At 45.5% G+C, this 22,225-nt stretch overlaps 1 protein-coding gene across 1 annotated transcript in view; it reads right to left on the bottom strand.

Annotated features, from left to right (window-relative positions):
• FYB1 (FYN binding protein 1) overlaps nt 1-15,689 on the bottom strand; it is a 60,083-nt gene extending 44,394 nt beyond the window's left edge. Inside the window, exons 1-2 of the mRNA XM_035100805.2 lie at nt 15,569-15,689; nt 974-2,102 (exon numbers count right to left, since the gene is read on the bottom strand). Of these exons, the coding sequence (XP_034956696.2) occupies nt 974-2,102; nt 15,569-15,571 (1,132 nt within the window). The 5' untranslated portion in view covers nt 15,572-15,689. The remainder of the gene's footprint in view (nt 1-973; nt 2,103-15,568) is intronic.
• Between the last annotated feature and the right edge of the window lie 6,536 nt (nt 15,690-22,225).

Below are 22,225 nucleotides of genomic sequence, written 5' to 3'. Positions count from 1 at the left end.
CCCCTCTGCCACCACCTTAGCATGAATGAACATAACTGGACTTTGCATCCCCATATCTACTTCTAGCCTTCCTGCTGGTGGTCTAGGCTGCATATTACACACAGAGGCATCCACGGGCAACCACAAGGGTGGGAGAGGGGCAGTTGCACCCCCACCCCCACATGGACCAGAAACCCCATTTTTCAAACAGTTTTTAGCATTTGTAGAACCTGAGAGGTGAAACAAAACGTATGCACACCGTTCTTCTCCATTTTTGTGAGAAACTAGGCTGTGTCCCCCACCCTTCACTGTTCTACTTAGCCCCTCTCCCCCTGAAAAAAAAATCCTTGAATGCATATCACTTTTCCTCAAGACCGCTTTCTAATAAGGAGAAGCAATATTGTAATGATTTGGCACCAGAAAGTCAGAGGGGGTGTCGGCATAGAGTGAGCGGGTGCTTAACCTTTTCTCTTGTTACTGTTCCATCGTTCCAAATCGCCATGTCTAGCAAGCTTTCCTGCCTCACAAAGTTCCCTGTGCAGGCGAACACACATTAAGAAGGGAATTTCACAAGGTGGGAGAGTCCCTAGTGGCAGTTTGGGGTGGGAAATGGCAAGTGGGGGAAAGGGTAACACATTCCTCTCCCGATCAGCTCTGTGGATGCCGTTTTCTCTGTTTAAAAAGTGCAACCAGGGTAAAATTGCACCCATCTATTTTACTAAAATTCAAGCAGTATATGGATTTTGGTAAATAAATGAAATAAATATCTAGCGTGGCCCAGTCAAAAGCTCCAGGTAACCAACACAGTGAGAGAATCAGTGACAATGGAGCGTTCCCTACTACGCAATAAAACACAATTCAGTACAAGATGTATTGGGGAAATATTTTTGCATGGCACATTATTCTTATTATGTCTCCCCCCCCCCCCCAGCATAGAGGAGCTTTTCTTCCACCATGCATAAAATCAACAGCAAATAGGGGATGAATAACTCACTTTCTCCAGTGTATTTCCTGAATTTTTCAAGGTTCACCGTTGGTGGTCTGCTGGGTTTCTGCGGGGCCGGACCTAATTTGAATGGCGGAGGGATTGCCTTCCGTCTCGGCAAATTCTTGTCCTTCTCTTCTTTTTCAGAGTTGCTATCCCAAGGTCCTGTCATAGTCGCCCTGGGCAGACCAGTGAATTTAGGTCCTCCAGAAGTTGACCCAGAATCCTCTTGACTGACTTTGAAAATATTCTTGGCCACACTTGGTCTTGCTTCTTCGTTGCTCTGTTGGCCGTAAGATTTTTGGGGGGCCGGAGACAGGTTGCTCTTGTCGGCGACGTGTCTCAAGGTTACACCAGGGAAAGCGCTAGCTGTGGGATCCATCCCATTCTCTCTCTTTCCTTCGGCATCCTTGGCCATTATAAATGAGTTGGGTTTGGGTTTGAGGCCTAGTGGGCTTGGAGAAGTCTGATTCAAGGAGGGGTATTTTGGGGGAGTCTCTTCATTGGGGACAGGATGTAGACCTGGTTTCTTCCCAAGGGCTGGCTTTGGAAAAGGAGGTTTGGGGTCATTCTGCGAGGCCGCGGTTATTTTTTCTTTAAATCCAGCCGCCATTTGAGACACAGGCTTTGTCTCGTTTCCTTGAGGTTCAGGTTTAAAGTTTGACCTGGGTAGTCCCGGTGGCCTGAGTTCATTTTTTGGTGCTGCGGAGCCAGGCAACCTGTTGTCAGGAGGCTTTGGGAACAATGGCCTGGATTCAGCTTTTTGTCCATCGCTAGGTTTGGGACCCAAAGGCCTAGGAAATCCAGGTTTTTCACTCGTTTCCCTGTTAGCTGCCTGCGCCAGGGCAGCAACCTTGCTGGCCACTGCATTGCTCTTCAAATGGGGTGGCTTTGGGTCCTTGTCCGATGTGTCAGGAAGAGACGGTTTGGTGCCCAAAGGTGGTTTAAAAGATGGAGATTTGTGGATGTTGCTGGGTCTGGGAGGTGCAGCGGCATTTTCCAGGTGGTTAAATTTCTCAAATGCAGTCCTTGCCACCAACGACGGCTGTCCTGCAACTCTGGCTTGTCGGCTGTCAACCTCCCCAGCTGGGTTGTTACTAAACTTTGCCATGATGGACTTCACATTTGTCTTGCCATCCTACAAATGCACAAAGAAGTTTTTTTATTTTAAAAAAAGTTAAAGATAAAGAAGCCGAGTGAGAAGTTGTTTGCAGCAACGTTCGCATATACTGTACTTGGAAGGGTTTCCTGGTTTGAGGCTTGTGACGCTCCTGATTGGTTAGAGATATCTCAGCATTAAACTTCCTGTATGGCTAAAGATGTTCAGCATTTTGCTACATACTCGTTGTGGTTAAAGTATTATTTCAAGGCGTTTACTGCAGACGAGCAGTTTTGCTGACTGGATCTGGCCTTGCTATGTCTGCTGAAATTTCCCCCTTCCCAACGTATTTGCGGAACAAAGAAGTGATATTATGACCTAAAATGTATGTAGCAAGCCATACAGCTAAACCCAGCAGTTCTGTCCTCTCATAGTGCATGTGTTGTTGGTGTCCTTACAGCCTTGTGAGGTGAGTTCAGTTTCGACAAAGGAAGCCTTCCTTACCTCACATTTCATGCTACTCACCCACATGAACCCTGCACACATGCTGATTGCAGCAGACAGTTTTTGACTTTCTTATATTGTCGGTTGTAAGGTAAAGGGACCCCTGACCATTAGGTCCAGTCGTGACCTACTCTGGGGTTGCGGTGCTCTATTGGCTGAGGGAGCCGGCGTACAGCTTCCAGGTCATGTAGCCAGCATGACTAAGCCGCTTCTGGCAAACCAGAGCAGCTCACAGAAATGCCATTTACCTTCCTGCCGGAGCAGTACCTATTTATCTACTTGCCAGGGGCGTACCCAGGATCAAAATTAGGGGGGGCAAGGGGCGGGGGCAAGGGGCGGGAGGGGAGGGGCCACAGTGGGAATGTGGGCGGGGCTATGTGGCCTGCGTCCTCCCAGCTCTTCTGAGGAGGCAGCCCCAGGCTCTTGTTCCCGGCGCGAAGCTCCAGAGGTGCGTGGGGAACGCGAGCCTGTGGCTGCCTCCTCCACTTACACTCCCCGCTCCCGCTTAGCGCTCCTCCGCTTACGCTCCCCTTGCGCCTCTGGAGCTTTGCGCTGGGAGCCGGAGCCTGGGGCTGCCACGCTGCACCCCTTAGCCTTTTGCTTCTAGGGGGGGGCAATTGCCCCCTCCTGCCCCCCTGCCCACGGCACTGGTCGCCCCTCTGGGCAGCTCGCCCCATCCCCCGGGTGCGCTGTTTCTGCCCCGAGCGCAGACGGCTCAGCCTCCTCCTCCTCTGCTTCCCACCCGGCTCCCCACTGTGCCTCCTGGGCTGGCTCCGCAGCCACTGTCCCTGGCTGAGCTGCCCCTGAAGCTGCTCTGCATAGACATCAAGGCACCCAGCCAGAAAAGTGAGTGTGAGTGCCTCGATCCGGGGAGAAAGTGGGGGGAGGGAGGATCTTGGAAGGGTTGAAGGAGCCTGCACTGTGTGTGTGTGTGTGTGTGTGTGTGTGTGTGTGTGTGCGTGTGCGTGTGTGTGTGCGTTTGCTGCTGACTGACTGACTGACTGTATTTTGAATTGGGGGAGTGTCTGTTTCTCCTGCTGCAGGGGAGAAAACTACAAAGAAGTGACTTCTTGGTGGGGGTGGTTGGGGTGGGGTGGGGAGAACAAGCGAGGATCCCTCCGTCTCTTACGTTTACACCCCACCGCTTTTGCAGCTCGATAGTGGGAGGGGGAGAGGAGAAAGTGCGATGGGTTATGGAAAGGGGAAAGGGGGGAGGGCTGGTCTGTTTCTTTCTGGCTGGGGCCGCGCACCCCGCTTTTCGCATTGAGATTTCTTCTTTCTTTTTAGCTTGGGGGGGGGGCAGCTGGCTTCTAGAGTAGGGCAGCTGCCCTAACTTGCCCCGTGGTGGGTACGCCCTTGCTACTTGCACTTTGACGTGCTTTCGAACTGCTAGGTTGGCAGGAGCTGGGACCGAGCAACGGGAGCTCACCCCATCGCGGGGATTCGAACCGCCGACCTTCTGATCGGCAAGCCCTAGGCTCTGTGGTTTTAACCCACAGTGCCGCAAGCTGTAAACTGGCACTCTAGACTGAATCATGAACCAAGGAGTCTAAGAAGCATGAAGTCAGAGGCTTGACATAAAAGCCCTGTGGGGCATTGAATGTGCAGGTCAGCATGTGCCACACACTCATCCCGTTTTGAAACACGAACCTGTAGATTTTCAAGGCAGAGTGCTCCATGAAGCACAAGAGAATGTGCCAACTGAAGAGTTCTCAAACCAGGCTGACCTCATAAGGATGAGACATTAAGATCTGGGAGGTCTCTTCGCTACGCTTCTATTTAAATAGTGGTACCTCTGGTTAAGAACTTAATTTGTTCCGGAGGTCCGTTCTTAACCTGAAACTGTTCTTAACCTGAGGTACCACTTTAGCTAATGGGGCCTCCTGCTGCCGCCGCGCCGTCAGACCACAATTTCTGTTCTCATCCTGAAGTAAAGTTCTTAACCTGAGGTACCACTTCCAGGTTAGTGGAGTCTGCAACCTGAAGCGTTTGTAACCCGAGGTACCACTGTACCAGTCTAGAAATCCTGTAAATGTTGGAACATGACAATGAATCATGGGCGATTTACTTTTGCCACAACCATTCACTTATTTATGAGAAAGTAAACAGGAGTTTGTGCGGGGGAAAGAAATCATTTCACTACTCCTTTCATTTCCACTATTAAAAGGTTAATTCCTTTAATTTATTCAACTATTTTTTTACTCATAGCATACCCATTGAAATTAATGAACACGGCTAGCTTAGGTCCATTCACCTCAACAGGTCCACTCGGAAACCTAGCTGAATGCTGCCCTTCTTTATCCCAATTGTGCTCATTTTATTATTGTTTTGGAGCTAGTTCATTTATTTCCATAAATCCCATGCCACTGATGGGTGGCCCACGTAGGCTTTTGTTGCTTGTAACATGGCTGTTTTCTATCTGAACAGTCTCCTGTTCCTCAAAGGTATCAGAGCTCTGAAATTTCAGACAGACTGAGAAAATGGTACTGGATTTATAGGAATTTTTAAAGCGACAAGAAGACAGTCTATAGCTATGGTGTTAGGGGGCATTCTTGTTGCATTTTCATTTCTCGCCTTGGAAACTGCTGGCATCCCCCCATCCACCATCATCGCCGTCGCCGTCATCATCACCACCAGAGCCAGCTCTGCCCTGCAGCACTTTTACCGGCACTTTCTGATGCAATGCCTTTCCTACTTTAGGATTTTACATTACTTTCTGTTTTTATTTGCAGATTATGCCCTCAGGATTCCTGCATTGGAGAGAGGTGAGCACACTTGGATTGCAATGAGTGAGCATCACCCTGGGAAAACCAACATTCGTGATTATCTTGCTTGCCAGGTAAGTATAGCTATAGCTTTGTTTGCTAGATTATTATCCTGATTACAATTTTTTAAAATTGCATTTTCATCCTATCTTTACTCCAAGGACTCAAGGTGGCATACATACTTATCCTCCTCCCTATTTTATCCTCATAGGGTTAGGGCTGGGAGGCAGTGACTGGCCCGAGGTCACCCAGTGAGCTTCATGGTTGAGTGGGGTCATAATCCGATACTCTAAGCACTGCACCACACGGGCTCTCGTTTGTAGGAGGAGGAGGAACAGCAGCAGTAGCTAGCGCTGGGGGAGAATTCGGTTCGGTGTTACTTAATTCACATTTCCCAAAGCAGCGCATGAACCGAAGCACAGCCACCTTTAAGCATTAGCAATTCTCCTAATTTTGCAATGCAGTTCGCCAACCAATCGAAAAGCATGCAAAAATGTGTATATTTGGGGGAGGGGAATACACACAGAAATGCATGTATTAGTGAAAATAACATCAAATGCATTCTATTACGCAAAATTGTATGCTCAAAATATCAACAACCTCAGATATGCAGATGACACAACTTGGATGGCAGAAAGTGAGGAGGAATTACAGAACCTATTAATGAGGGTGAAAGAGGAGAGCGCAAAATATGGTCTGAATATGGTTTCTGAGCGCAATTCAAAGTGTTGGTGCTGACCTTTAAAGCCCTAAACGCCCTCGGCCCAGTATATCTGAAGGAGCATCTCCACCCCCATCGTTCTGCCCAGACACTGAGGTCCAGCGCTGAGGGCCTTCTGGTGGTTCCCTTGCTGCGAGAAGCCAAGTTAAAGGGAACCAAGCAGAGGGCCTTCTTGGTAGTGACACCCGCCCTGTGGAACACCCTCCAACCAGATGTCAAAGAGAACAACTACTACCAGATTTTTAGAAGACATCTGAAGGCAGCCCTGTTTAGGGAAGCTTTTAATGTTTGACGGATTACTGTATTTTAATATTTTGTTGGAAGCCACCCAGAGTGGCTGGGCAGGCAAAGTGCTGATATATGAGCGGGAACAGAAGAAGGAACTAGTATGTGAATTCATGTGGCTTCAGAAAGAAAAGCGTAGCCCATGTGATTTCTGGAATGAGAAAAGGCTGCAGTTCTTCATTTACTTAATATATTTAGGGCTAGATCCTAGGATTATTTATTTATTTCATTATGGGTTGGTATTTTTAGAGCCACGAGTTAATTTTGTGGCAGCATTTCAGGGCAGTAGAGATATCTCCCCACAGGACTGCTTAGCCACTGTTCAGGAAATTGTCCCTTAAAGTGACATATCAAGCCAAAAAGCACACACACTGTTCCTGCAATAGGGACAACCAAGGGAGGCCTGCAACAAAATGTTGCAGTGTGGAATACTTCTGTTCAGGGTTCCTTGGAAGCAGAGCTTAGTAAGAGTATGATCCTCGAAGGCATTTAGCCTGCGCCCGTATCTCAGATAGGCTAGGTCAATTCTGGCTGCTAGCGATGAAAGGCCCAACTCAGCTTTGAGGTGGGCTGCCGGTGTCCCACAAGGAAAGCCCCAAAATTTGCCTCAAAAAATTATTTTGTCGAACCTCTAGTTCAGATATCTCAGCCCCGTAGAGCATTTGATATTTAGAAACAAATATCTTAATAGCTGGGTTGATTAACTGCCTGCCCTTTGAATGGAAGAACCTATATAGTTGCCCAGATATTAGCTTAACTGCCAGATATTAGCTTAATTGCTTCCAGATGGGGCTCAGTAAATAATAATAATAATAATAATAATAATCTGCATGCTCTTCATTCTTTTCCAGTTATGAGAAATTTTGTCATTTCTACCACTGTAGAGATATCAAATATATAAAAGGATGTCATATAGAGGAGGGAGAAAGGTTGTTTTCTGCTGCTCCAGAGAAGCGGACACGGAACAATGGATTCAAACTTCAAGAAAGAAGATTCCACCTAAACATTAGGAAGAACTTCCTGACAGTAAGAGCTGTTCGGCAGTAGAATTTGCTACCAAGGAGTGTGGTGGAGTCTCCTTCTTTGGAGGTCTTTAAGCAGAGGCTTGACAGGCATATGTCAAGAATGCTTTGATAGTGTTTCCTGCTTGGCAGGGGGTTGGACTGGATGGCCCTTGTGGTCTTTTCCAACTCTATGATTCTATCTTCTTAGATGTTTCTTTCCTGCTATACTTTGCATGCCTTGCCTTGCTTTACAGCTAAGACAACACACCCTTGTCTTGCTGCTGATAAACTTCAGTGCTGGGTTTTGCATATGGTTTCATTATTTGGCTATGATGGCCTGAAAAGAGAAATAAGACCTGTTTGCCTTTGGATAAAACCAAGGTCCTTTTCTCTCTGTGTGTATGATTCAGACAAATGGAATCAACAGATTACTAAAAAGCTACAGGCCAAACACAAGACAGTTGGAGAGGAGTTCCCACATTCAGCTTCCAAATACTGTAAGCCATTTCTTTGTAAAATAACCCAAGGACAAGATCATACAGAAGGGCATCTGCTTGGCAAAAGCTACCCTAGACCACTCCATTCTCCAAAGAATGTGAAGCTGTTGCAATATTTTCTGCCAGCCTGAATCATTCTCTTTGTCCTTTAGTAGTCAAATTAAGGCTTTTCACACACTGTTATTTCCCCTTCAAGCCCTACATCAGCTGACATGAACGAGAGAGAAGAAAGGGCAAGGAAAGAGGAAGATGAAACATTGGCCAACACTGCCGAACTTCTCTCTCTTTTCTCAACCTCTGTTTTACTGTCACAGAAGGAGAACGTACAAAAATATTCAGTGTGTGCTAACAGTTAAGCAAGCCTTGCGGTTTCCTTGCCAGGAGGACTAGGCGTACATTTATTTACAAACCAGCTAAAGTTCTGGAGCTACAAGTGTGTGATTTGGGCCTCCATCCTTCAAACTGGGATGTCCTAAGGCTATACTTTCTTGTAGCTTCCAGGGACAATCAGATGAAGCTTGGCTGAAGCACGTCTACTTTTGCCACTAGGTCTACTCATGAGACAATTCTTGGGGCACCTTGAGAGAAGGAAGAAGCAAGGAGTCCCAGATCAAAGAGCACAGTTACCATTAGCTCCTGGCGATGGCAGGAGAGAACTGTTGGGACAACCTTCTCTTCACCTTGCCTTGAACTTCTTGAGATGTTTCTGTTACTGACAACAACAAACTGTATGAATGGAAAAGAGCTTGGCAAATGATAGTTGCCATTTTCTCCCAAATAATAGGGGTCAAATTAAATGTGATATGTTTCTACAGCTCTGTATTTTTTATTTGCTGAGGGGTAACTGAAGGGCCATGATCACTGCAGATGGTGACAGCAGTCACGAAATTAAAAGACGCCTGCTTCTTGGGAGAAAAGCAATGACAAACCTAGACAGCATCTTAAAAAGCAGAGACATCACCTTGCCGACAAAGGTCCGTAAAGTTAAAGCTATGGTTTTCCCAGTAGCGATGTATGGAAGTGAGAGCTGGACCATAAAGAAGGCTGATCGCCGAAGAATCAATGCTTTTGAATTATGGTGCTGGAGGAGACTCTTGAGAGTCCCATGGACTGCAAGAAGATCTAACCGATCCATTCTGAAGGAAATCAGCCCCGAGTGCTCATTGGAAGGACAGATCCTGAAGTTGAGGCTCCAATACTTTGGCCACCTCATGAGAAGAGACGACTCCCTGGAAAAGATCCTGATGTTGGGAAAGATGGAGGGCACAAGGAGAAGGGGATGACAGAGGATGAGATGGTTGGACAGTGTTCTCGAAGCTATGAACATGAGTCTGACCAAACTGCGGGAGGCAGTGGAAGACAGGAGTGCCTGGCGTGCTATGGTCCATGGGGTCACGAAGAGTTGGACGCGACTAAACGACTAAACAACAACAACAACTGAAGGGCCTAAATCAAGATGGGGAGTGTGGTATAGCTTGGCCCTAGGAGATACCCAACAGAAGATGTTAAATTTTTATTAGCATTTATTGGCTAAACTTTCAAAAGTCTGCATACTTAGGGACTGGATTCCCCCTACCCCCTTCCAATCTCAAGCCCCCCTCCCTGCTATGTGCTGCAACCAGGGCTAACCCTACTGTTAGGAAGGGGGGGGGAAATCCATTTTGGCTCAAGGGCCACATTCTTTTCTGGAAACCTTCCAAGGGCTGCATGTGAGTGGTGGGTAAGGTCAGAGGCCAAAGTGAGAGGAGCAACAAATGGAAATCAGAGTTCAAGGAGGGTGTGAAGCAGGGCTAGCAAGTTATGTGGCCTGGGGGCAGGACCGGCACATCCATGAGGCAAATGGAAGCAACTACCTCAGGCAGCAGAATCCAAGAGGCAGCCATCCCAAGGAGAGAAAAACAGCAGAATCTGTAGTTACTGTCCATAAATAAAGATGGTTTATACACACCCCACCTTTTCTCTAACATGCTAACGTTTTTTTAAACAAGGCATTCCCTGCCTTACCAAGGTAAAACCTGGAACTATGATTTATCTGAAAGAGCTTCCAAAAAATAGGACTTGTTGCCGCAGGCTAGGGATAGCTGGGTAGCAGGTACTAATGTGATATGATCACTCTCTTCTTAATCACCTTTAATTTAGTTGGATATCAAGTTGTAAAAGAAATTCAGGAGAATAATAAGCAGGGAAACTTATATAGGATTAACCAATGTACATGAACTCTCCTCGGCCATGAATTCACTACATGGCCTTAGGTAAGCGATGCCGGCCTTCACCTCAGTTCCCCATCTGTAATCTCTAGAGGAAACAGAGCTGGCTTGCATTGCTGAACAGTTGTAATGATTCCTGAGATTATGCATGTGCATTATTTTGATCACTCAAGGAAAATAGTGCTACATAGATAATAGGTATTATTACCTCCATTGCCCTCCGCCTGTCATGTTGTTCCAGAACAAGGCTGTGCCTTCTTTTCCATCTTAAATTTGCATATGTAAAACATCTGTGCAGTTATTTGTGCAACGCATTTGCCCATGGCCATGAATTCACATAGCTAATCTGCTTCCCACCCTGAGCAAATGCAAAGTAGATTTAAACAAAGTGCCTGAAGTATCACGCAAACCTCCAAAGGGCACTTCTATGGCACCTAAGCATCGAGGCTGAGTGGGAATTTGAACCCTGGTCTCACAAATCCTAGTCTGGCACTCTAACCACTATGCCATGCTGGTTTACAATGCAGAAGGTTGTATGCAATGTTAGTCCTACTCAAGAGTACCCATTGAAATGAATGGACAGGACTGAAAGTAGGTCCATTAGTTTCAACAGGTCTGCTCTGAGTATAACTGAGTTGGATACAACCTATTGAGTTGAATGTTTTGGGAGTCCATTCTACTCAATGATGCAAACTGATCAATGTGCTGCTGTAGTGCCACCTGCTTGTTCTCCCAATTGGTTTAAGTGTTATCTTCAGAGCAGTCTTTCTTATTGGGCTTACTGGCACATTGCACCAGGGTGCTGGCCTCTCAGGGGCGCTCCAGTGAGTGGGGGAGCTGCACGGCTTTGCCGGCGGCCTCCCCTTTCCCTGCATGCACACCAGCTGTGCCCCATCAACCATATGGCTGGTGGGCGTGCAGCTTGCCTCCCAAGCCTCCGCAGGAGGAAAGAGATCCCCGCAGAGGCTTAGGATGGAAGCAGCGTTCTGCCAACTACAGTGGTACCTCGGCTTACAAACGCAATTGGTTCCGGAAGTCTGTACTTAACCTGAAGCATACTTAACCTGAAGTGAACTTTCCCATGGAAAGTAATGGAAAGTGGATTAATCTGTTCCAGACGGGTCTGCGGAGTACTCAACCTGAAGCGTACTTAGCCCGAGGTATGAGTGTAATTGGTTCCAGAAGTCCGTACTTAACCTGAAGCGTACTTAACCTGAAGCAAATTTCCCCATTGAAAATAATGGAAAGTGGATTAATCCATTCCAGACAGGTTCGCGGAGTACTTAAACTGAAAATACTCAAACCGAGGCGTACTTAAACCAAGGTATGACTATGGCTGGCAGGCGTGCAGCTTCCTTCCCAAGCTTCCACGGGAGGAGAGCAATTCCCACAGAGGCTTGGGAAAAGGTAGACAACTCTGGGAAAGTGGGGGGGGGGGTGCCAGAGGGATCTTTGAACCACAGTGCCGGATATGCTTAAGACAGCCCTGGTTATCTTTCAACTTTAAACTTCAGTAAATATTAACAAAACAAATGTGGTATGAATTTGGTCTCTGGTATAAGATGTTTGCTGACTCACAGGGATACATGGATAATTTTGTCTCTGTGAATTCCTCTGCGATATGACCTCACCCTCACCTTTCAGGTTAAGGGACAAATCTGCATATGGTCAAGAATCCTTAGCTGTTTAAATATCCCAAACTATGCATGTGTATTTTGCGAGAAAATACTAATGCATTAATTTATTTAATGAAATGTATGTGCCCATTGATTGTAATAAAAATTTTAAGTGGTTTACAAAAAATATTCTAATTATTTTATTTTTAGAGCAAGTACATATTTGAACACATATTTAAATACGCCTTTTGAAGTACCGCAAGCATTTAAATAGTATATTGGAGAAAATATTCATTTAAGTGTGTATTTAAATACATACTTAAATACAAATATGCATTTAAATGCATATCTTTGCTTTAAATGTCATAGATTAATGGGGAAAGGGATCGGAATTGAATTAATGGAGTTTTTTAAAAAGTGAAAGTAATTTTTCTTTTAAAACAAAGTTTGTCAAAAATGTTCTCCAATACCCTTTCCCTGCCCTGCCCTGACTGTAATTATATATATATATATATATATATGCAAAAAGAGCTCAGGGATCCCAGCAGCAGAGAGCAAAAGACATCAGTGCACACTCTCCTTTCACCTATAGAAAGCCTCATGTTTCAAAGTCCAATTTCATCCTGAAAATTGCATGCATACGATTGCAAAATGCATGAGCACTTTTTGCATATTTGTAAGGAACCCAAGACTATCTCTCTGCTGAAACACTTCCCCTCCTGCTTTGATCTTCTTGAAGCAAGGCTTAAAAACTTGCAGAGGAAGATGTATAAACTGCACACACTGCAGAATATCAAAGCCCCTTTACCTCTTCATTGCTCCCTGCTGTGCAGTTGATAGGCAGGAGGGGGGCTCTGAGAACCTGATGAAACCCAACAGCAGGCTGCAACCAACCTGGAAGCAGGTGCTTCGCCACACCTGATATAGCCCTGGTTGTTCTTATCTGATGCTATTTCACTGGAAAAAGAGGATTGCTGCTGAAGTTCAAGGGCCAGTAGAGATCAACTACAAACAACAATTTTGGCAAGAAAGTCCTTATCAATTAAAAAAAATAAGTATTTCCCTACTTATCAAAGCTGGCTATTCTTGTGGATGGAGGAAGAACAAAGTTCTTAGCAGTTTGATTCCATAAAAGAGATGTTTATGCATTTCCTACCTAATGTCCACAGATGTACACACACCATACGGTACGTTTCAAGTACACTGCGAAGAAACATGGGAACTCTAGTTCACCACTTGCAGAACTATAATTCTCAGCATCCTTTATAAACTACAGTGCCCAGGGTTTGGAGGGAGGGGCTGGGAATGCTCTTTGAATGTATGGTGCGTAAGCAGGCTACTTTGGCCATGAGCAAGATGCCTGCCCATGTTGCAATCCTTCCTACAATATGCTGGTTCAATGGGTGGCTGTTGCCGGTTCTCTATAATGCTCTGCTAAGCACTATGGGACGCGGGTGGTGCTGTGGGTTAAACCACAGAGCCTAGGGCTTGCCAATCAGAAGGTCAGCAGTTCGAATCCCCGCGACAGGGTGAGCTCCCGTTGCTCGGTCCCTGCTCCTGCCAACCTAGCAGTTCAAAAGCACGTCAAAGTGCAAGTAGATAAATAGGTACAGCTACAGCGGGAAGGTAAACAGCATTTCCGTGTGCTGCTCTGGTTCGCCAGAAGTGGCTTTGTCATGCTGGCCACATGACCTGGAAGCTGTACGCCGGCTCCCTCGGCCAATAATGTGAGATGAGCGCCGCAACCCCAGAGTCGGTCACGACTGGACCTAATGGTCAGGGGTCCCTTTACCTTTTAAGCACAGACTATGGTGGACACTGATAAGCGTCTCTCACACACACTCAAGGACACAAACATAGAGGGAATCACTGCATGAAGTCACTGCACAAAGTTACATCACTCTTTCTCAACTCCCAGAGTTAGGTGGAAGAGATAAGGATCTTCAGGGGAAGGTCTGAAGACCGCAGGTCCACAGACAATCTCTTGATCCAGTCAAAGCCTCAGCCCCAGAAAAGAACAATGCGTACACAAAACAGCACTGTACTGGAGACGGCTTTTATCTTACATTTACATTTGGTCTCATCGTACAAAAAGACAGGCTGATTAATCATTTTATCTGCAAACCTCTTACGCCTGCTCTGTCAAGGGAAATCACATAAAAACTACCATATGCAGAGAAGTAATGCAAATGTTAGTCACTCCGCCTTGCCACCAATTTTAAGGTATTTCTCTAGTTGATATTCTTCAGTAACATATCATGTTTCTAAGAATTATACTTATATATCATCTTTCTTCCACGGATATCAAAGGGTGGTAGGTTGTTCCCTCCCCCCCCCCCTAGATCATTTACCTTAGCAACAACCCTGGGAGTTGGGTTGGGCTGGAAGAGAGATGTTGGTCTAAGATCAACTGTACCCGCCAACATTCCTCAGATGAAAATAGGGACATTTCTCTCTCCCCCACAACTGACCCTCCTCCACCTCCCAGTTTTGTTGTCCCAACCCCTGCAGAGCGTTTCCTTCACCACTACACCAGCACACACACCTTCCACCAGCCTGAGAAAACCTCTTAATCCCATTTTTATTTGATTTGATTATTTGGTAGATTTACAGAAAAGGAAAAAACGCACACTAATAAATACATTTTAGAAAGGGGCAAGATTAGATGCAGACACACAAAGCATTTTTTATATAAAAAAACTAGATTCTTTATACTTTGCTCTGCTCCCTCTTTCTTTCTTCCCACCCAGCCCCTGTCCTCTACTTGCACCTCGGGGCCAGTGCATCATACGAGGCCTCTGCAACCGTAGCCTCTCCTCCTCCTCCTCCTTGCCTGCTCTCCAGCAGCTGCTACGAGATGCCCAAGGGAGGAGGATGACAGCGGCAGCCATGGGGAGGCTAAAGAGAGGCAACAAGGTGCTCCCTCACAGCTGCCACTGCTCAGGACATCTTCCCCCCTGAGCTCAGCAGTGGCAGCACTGGTGGGGGAAATAGGGACATTCCAGGATCAAATCAGAAGCTGGGAAGGCTCTTGTAAATTCTGAGACTGGCCTTGGAAAATAGGGGCACTTGGGTGGTATGGATTGCTGCATGAGCTTCATGGTTAGGTAGGAATTTGAACCTGGAGCTCCATATTCCTAGCTCAATACTAACCCTTGGGTAGCCTATGTGGTGTCTTGCAGATGTTGTAGACTTTATCTCCCATCATCCCCGACCATTGGCCATCCTAACTGGGGCGGATGGGCGTTCTAGTCCAGGACACCGGCGGGGCACATTTACTGCCCCCGCCTTCAACCACAACACAATTCAGTTTTATCTACAACTTGTGGTGTATGGAGAGGAGTGCAGCCCACCAGCTACGTACGCATGGTGGACCACCAGGCTCTTGAGAAATGCATTTGTGCAGCCTGTCTCAAATTGCAGAAAGAAAAGAAAAGGCATCGTCACGGGAACATAGGAAGCTGCCATATAGCAACTCTGACCACCTTGTTCATCATTGTCTACACTGAATGGCGGCAGCTCTCCAGGGTTTCAGACAGCAGTCTCTGCCCGCCATGCCTAGAGATGCTGGAAACTGTACCTGGGACCTATTGAATGGAAAACATGCACTCTGCCGCTGGGCCATGGACCTTCTGCAGATGAGGCACCAGGATGTGGCTGGCAGACAGCATTTGGCTCAGTAGATCACAAGCTGCGTGCAGCCTGATCAGCTGGCCTTGCTGAAAGAGGTTTGGACAGTTTCTTAGAATGCCACACAGCTGGTCTTTCAAAGATATGAAATGAAAACTCATGCATCATCCACTCATGACCACTGCTGCAATACAGTCTTACAGCTGCTGTCTTATCACTTTACTTTTTAATAACTTATTTCAGTGAAACCGATAAAAATTAGAAGCCTGCACTTACCATGACAACAAAGTTCTTTGTGGGATCACAAGCCTGCTGAAGAATGTAGTGTTAGAAGAGGAAATTTTTCTTTGTCCTTTTGCCTGGAACGGTTAACACTTTCAAAATAGGAAGTGGGCTTGTTTTTTCTTCTTCTAATCCAGCCTTCGTAGGAAAAACCGAACAAGTGCAATCCTTAGTTTGCATATTTTGATCCAACAACTAGCACGGCTTGTTGTAGCAGTAACCTGAAAACGCCCTGTAGTGCTGGGGGGGGGGGGGAGCCAAAGGAACTGGGAAACAAACAAACAAACAAATAATAGTAATTATTTTATTTTACTTGTACCCTGTCCATCTTATTGGGTTGCCTCAGCCACTCTGGGCGGGAGAATACACAAATAACTAGAAAAATCCCTAGCACTATACTAACGCACACGTTTCCCAGTGTGTGTGTGTGTTTTGGTCTTGCTTTTCTAGGAGTTGCAACAGGATAGTTGTTTACCATATTTTTCCATGTATAACACGCCCCCATGTATAAGACGACCCCTATTTTGGAGGAGTCCAGATTAAGAGAATTGAGGGGGGAGATGGCCCAGAGTTGTTAAGCTTTTGGGGGGTAGGGATTGACCAGAGTTGTTGAGCTTTTTTGGGGGGGATTGCTGAAAATCGTCTGCCTGCTTGCTGCCTGCAGCTGCCAACCACCAGCCCAACAGAGCAACTAATAAAGCAGAATGATGTGTGGACAGTCTGGCATTTGTGATTGCTCTCAGTTTCTCATTTTTCCAGGCTTACTGTAAGCTTGGTTCTCCACATTTCCACATCAATTCGCATTTTTTAAATAAGAAACTTCTTATGAAAATTCATCCACATTTTAATGTGCATTTCTCCTAATATACACATTTGTCTTTGCCTAATACAGTGGTACATCGTGTTACGTACTGCCCCCCCTTACGAATGCTTTGGGTTATGCGCTCCGCTAACCCGGCAGTAGATGCCTATTGTTGCGAAATTTGCCCCGGGTTGTGAGTAGAAGTTGCGCTCTGACTGTGCGGCAACAGCGGGAGGCGCCATTAGCGAAAGCGCTCCTCGTGTTACGAGCGGTTTCCGGTTACGAACGGACCACCGGAACGGATTAAGTACGTAACACGAGGTACCACAGTATATCTTTTCCTGCAAAGCAATTTCCTGTATAACTGCTATAACATAATGCATCTTTTATGTTGTTTTCACTACTCTATGCACACCAGTATATGCATTTTTGTACACATTACAGTGCTACCTCTACTTACGAATATCTCTACTTACGAATGTTTCTACTTACGAATGGAGCTCTGTCCGCCATCTTGGATGCAGTTTAGATAGGATTTTTTCTACTTACGAATTTTTAGATAGGGTTGCTTCGACTTACGAATTTTTTCTCCCAATGCATTCCTATGGGATTCGACTTACAAATTTATTCGACTTACAAATGTGCGTTCGGAACAAATTAAATTCGTAAGTAGAGGTACCACTGTATTTGCATAGCAAAATTTGGAGACGTGAAAATTCTACATATTGTTTGGAAAAGTGGGAATCAGGTCAGTTTGCATTTAAATGTGAACTGACTCATTCCCCACCCCCACGCCCCATCCTTTGTATATGCTACAGTATAAATCTACCATTACGGTACGACTATTCTCCAGAGAATATCCACACAAAAAAGCTTTCCAATCCGGAAGATCCCAAAGATGTTTCTCTGCAAGAGCTCACTGCAATAAAAGAGGCCCTTTAGGCCAGATATCGCAAGATGGGCCATGCCTAGTGATATTTCTTTTGGAGGTTTTTCTTTCCTGGAAAAGCAGTCCCAGAATGCTCCCCCCCCCAAAAAAAAGTTTTTTCAGCTTCTGTAGCATTTTGCTGTGTGGCACTGAAGGAAGGGGCAGGTATTGTTTGAAAAACACACATCCAACCAACATCCCCTCTCCCTGCCAAGCTTACCGTGATTTGGATTTCACTTCATATTTAATCAAGAACTCTGGACTTCAAAGTGGAAATGCATCATATTTTGCATTGATTTCGCAGACTTCTAAGTGAGGTAAATCACAGCCTAACAGTTCGATTTGTATGCATGCGGGTAAATATTGCAGATTTATCAGACAGCTACAGAAACAGGTCTATGTAGTGAGCCAGAGTCTGAATTCTAAGAGAAAAGGAGCAGCTGCTATTTTAGTTTAGTATCAAAGGGAAAAGTTTTAAAAACCAACATAACCACCTGAGTTTGCAAGTCATTCCAGGAAGAACTGGTTGCTGAGTGACTGAGAAGTTTTTTGTATGCTGGTTCGTTTTAAGATGAACAGATAAAGGTAAAAAAACAAAACAAAAACAAGAATGCCCTAGATTCTCAAAGATCGTCTATTTGAGGCATCTTCTGTTGTGGGAGTGGGGAACTTTGGGCCCTCCAGTTGTTGCTGAATTACAACCGCCATCAGTCCTAGCAAGTCTGGCCAATTGTCAGGGATGATGGGTCCCTCGTTGCTGGTTGTAATCTGGCCAATGGGGTGCAGTCTAAACAGTTCGAGCAACCTATTTAATCCCTTGCACGTGACCCAGAGATTCTCTTTTGGCTTGGGCAAATGGAACACCCGCCCACCTCTCCCTATATTTAGGGTATTTTGCAATTGACCTTGCTATGCCGTCGTGTGTCATCTGTTGTTGGGACAGGGGCACAGAAGGAATTTTCCCCACTTAGCTGATTGCATAGCTGCCAAGTACCCCATTTCCCCCGGGAAACTTACCTTTTCCCGGTGGTCCCCCGTATCACTTCGTCTCCCATTTTTCTCCGTAATTTTCTCCTGCCAGTGGCCTTTTTTTTTTCTTTCCGATTTGCCCTTCTATGGGCACCAAAAATGGCCACCACCGGCTTCAAAAGTCGCATCTACGCATGTCCGGAAGTGCATAGACGCGACTTCCGGTGTCGGCGGCGGCCATTTTTTGTGCCCATAGATGGGCGGAGCGACACCGTAAGTTGCATCGACGCACTTCCTGACATGCATACAAGTGACTTTCAAAGCCGGCAGCGACCATTTTTGGTGCCCATAGAAGGGCAAAGCGACACCGGAAGTTACGCCGACGAAACTTCCGGTGTCACACGGCTGCCGGTCCCGGATTCTGCAGTCCGGGACTTGGAAGGTAAGTGATTGGCTGTTGCTATTTGGGTTTTGCCTGCCGCATAGCAAATTGTCACAACTTGTAAGGTTGCGGATAGGCACTGGTTCATGTGATAGGGCTGGGAGAACGGTCTCTCCATCCTTTTTGTTTGTTTAGTCGTTTACTCGTGTCCGACTCTTCATGACCCCATGGACCAGAGCATGCCAGGCACTCCTGTCTTCCACTGCCTCCTGCAGTTTGGTCAGACTCATGTTCATAGTTTCGAGAACACTGTCCAACCATCTCATCCTCTGTCGTCCCCTTCTCCTTGTGCCCTCAATCTTTCCCAACATCAGGGTCTTTTCCAGGGAATCTTCTCTTCTCATGAGGTGGCCAAAGTATTGGAGCCTCAGCTTCAGGATCTGTCCTTCCAGTGAACACTCAGGGCTGATTTCCTTAAGAATGTGAAGGGTATTCCATTAAAGGAATCCAGGAACTCTATGGTTTGGACAACCCTGCAAGGGGTTGTGCCTATGCCTGAGTCCAGGGGGACATCTGGGTGGTGGATATAGCATGTCCCCGGCTTTCCGCCATTCCAGGTGTTCACCCTAGGCTGACCTATGCTGGAACCACCGTTGCTACCTGCAATGGTGTAGGGAGCTAGTCGAACCAGAGCCTATGCAACCACTCACTTTTCTGTAATCAATAAAGTTATGGGCTAAAGTCGTGTGTGTATTTATTTAGGAGGGAGGTCTGAACACGCAAAAAGGAAAGAGGATTGTAACTAAGCCAGTCCCATGCAAAAGGAAGGTCATATCTGCTTGTTGTCCTGTCTGAATCTTCCATTTTGGTCAGGAAGATGGATGGCTGACAAAGCAAGGAGGAACATACTTGCTGTGAACTGATCACAGCCTGGAGCTCCTGCAAAGGTCATTTTGGGAGTAGGTGCTTTCTCCAACTGTTTGACACACACCTTGTAACAAAAGGAGCTTTCACTCCCATCTCTTCCCTGCAAGGTAAAGAGGCTAGGAGCCCCACACTTCCTCAATTCATTAACAGACTTCCACCGTCTCCCATTTAATCCCCTTGCTCCCCAGCTGCTAGATGGCCAAGAGCTTCAGATATTAATCTGAGGGTTGGGACATAATCTGAGGGTCTTGCTAACAAAGGGACCAAAATCTGAACTTTCCGCTTACTTCCCCTTTAAACTTGGGGCATGCAGAAGTGGTTATCCTTCCTTAGCAAAATACAGAGCCACCTTCAGAGTTTCTAGTTCAAGACTTCTGTTGGAGGGATTCAAGACAGAGGAAGTAAAAGAAACAAGAGTTTGCATTAAGATAAAAATAAAGTCTTTTCTAACTAGTCCATAGTATCCTGACCTGATACTATGGGTGGATCTGTCAGTTTTGGTTTCTCCCAGCTTCCCATCCTAACCTTTAGTTAGTTCTCTATATTTCTACATCAGTGTTTGTGTGTGTTGTTTTTTTTAAAGTGATCATGAAAATTTATAAGCATTTTACTGAACCAGAGCTTGTTGAAGGCAGCTCCCCTTTCTCCTCCCTCTTCCTCCCCAGACCACAAATGCATCTCAGATACCTTCCCTGGCATGTGTTGTTCTTTCTGCAAGCTTCTGCTTTCCCAATTTAGCTGTTCTAACATCCCCCCCCGCCCCAATTTTCCAGTGGGTTCTTACTAAGCTATGGGTTAGAAGATCTAGGAAGAGGGGATCCAAACCTTGGGAGATGGGCAAATCAGTTTTATTTCCAGGGCTTGACACATTTTCATAAGTCCCATTTATTCATTAATCTACACTTTTAAAAATGTGCACAAATCTTTACTCTCAAAAATAGGCAGAAGCATACAGACTTTAAATGTATTCTGGTGTTTCTTTTGAGCAGAAGACTGGTGTCAAAACACTCAGAAAGTGTGACAGCTGGTAAATAGCTTAAGTCCAGACCCACATGTTAGTCTAGGGGGTTTGGATCAGATCATTTCTTATCAGAATTCACAAGATCACATTCCTCAAGTGTTCCCCCCCTCTCTCTGACACCTGCCGTGAGTGCAGTATGGAGCAAATTTCTCACAATGCATTGCACAAAGTTTAACACTATGCACATTACTGTGATGTATTTATTTATTGCCTGAAGGTTCAAAATCTGGTTATTTGTAAAGGATGGTGGGGATGCAATTGGATTTTACTCTCAGGACACTATGGGGGAATAGCTGGGGTTGGCAAATGGGGACGCATCTTTCCATTGAGGAATGTGCGGTGACTCTGAAAGCTGGGGAAAGGAACATAGACCCTGTCTTATGGACAGGGTCTATGTTCCTTAAGCAATTGCTAGTCCTAGGGCAGGAAAAGATCTGCAACATATATATAATTAACACAGCATTTCAGATAACACAATCTTCAATGGCAGGTGGGATAGCCAAAGTCTTTTTTTCTGGGTTCATGTCCCCCCTTTCCACCCCCTCTTTTTTTTTTGGCCAAGTGTGTAAAGCTGAATGTGCAAAAGTTAAATGTGTTGCTAGTTACCTGTAATAGAATCAAATTAAATAGAGTCAATTTTTTCAGTGCCAGCCCCCTGCTTTTGGAGCACTCTTCCTACAGAATGTCACCTGATTTGACAAATATCTTTCCCAAGCAAAGACATTTTTATTTTTCCTGGCATTTGGACATTAATGCAATTTTGAAGCAATTTTGATTGTATCTGGTGGCTCGTCCTCATGTTGCAAATGGAAAAGACATTTTTAAAAACCTGTAATAGATTACAGTACTTCGGATAAACCCCTTTAATGTGTATTATTGTCTGAATTGATGTATTTGCAGTCACTTTAAGACTCTTTTTGTAAAAAGCAATAAATAGAAAGAAGTACAACTTTTGCCTGGTCACTTGCATGCAAAACTCATTTGCCTCGGATACTTAAAGCAGTGTTTAATACAAAGTGAGGCCGGGGGAGCTGGGCTCCCTGGCAGTTCTTAAGTATACGTGCAAACAAGTGTTATTTATGAATTCTTCAAATAAATATTATATAGAACAAACAGCTAAACACAGGAGGGTAATAAAATCTCCAATATCCAGTTTGATGTTCAAAATCTGCTCATGAATACCCTAAGCTTGGGTTGTAGATAATGTAGCATTTGGCGGAAACTGAACTGCAGCAGAAAGGAAGCAGCACTCACTGTGATGAATACATATCACAATGAAAATCGCTGCCATCTTACATCCCTTTTCACTATAAGGCAGCTGTCTATGTTTGCATTTATGCACCATTTGTACAAATTTGCAAATCAAGCAGCCATTTTCGCCTAGCACCACCTCTGGAACTTTTCACAACTCTGGAAAGTTGGAAGCAGGCAAAAAAACAAAAAAACACAAAGCCCTGTCAATGTTGTGGGTTTTTTTTCATAGGCAGCCAACTTTTAATTTAAATTCTAACTCTGCAAAGTCATCCAACTCACTGACTCGTCCTAAGAGACCCACAGCCCCACAAGGTTATTTGAAAAACAAAGTGCTACTTTGTTAAGAGAAAGAAGATGCCAGATTTTTA

Source organism: Zootoca vivipara, chromosome 11, assembly GCF_963506605.1.
Source record: "Zootoca vivipara chromosome 11, rZooViv1.1, whole genome shotgun sequence".
NCBI lineage: Eukaryota > Metazoa > Chordata > Lepidosauria > Squamata > Lacertidae > Zootoca > Zootoca vivipara.
Note: the sequence above shows the minus strand (reverse complement) of the source record. Positions and strands in the feature narration are given on the sequence as shown.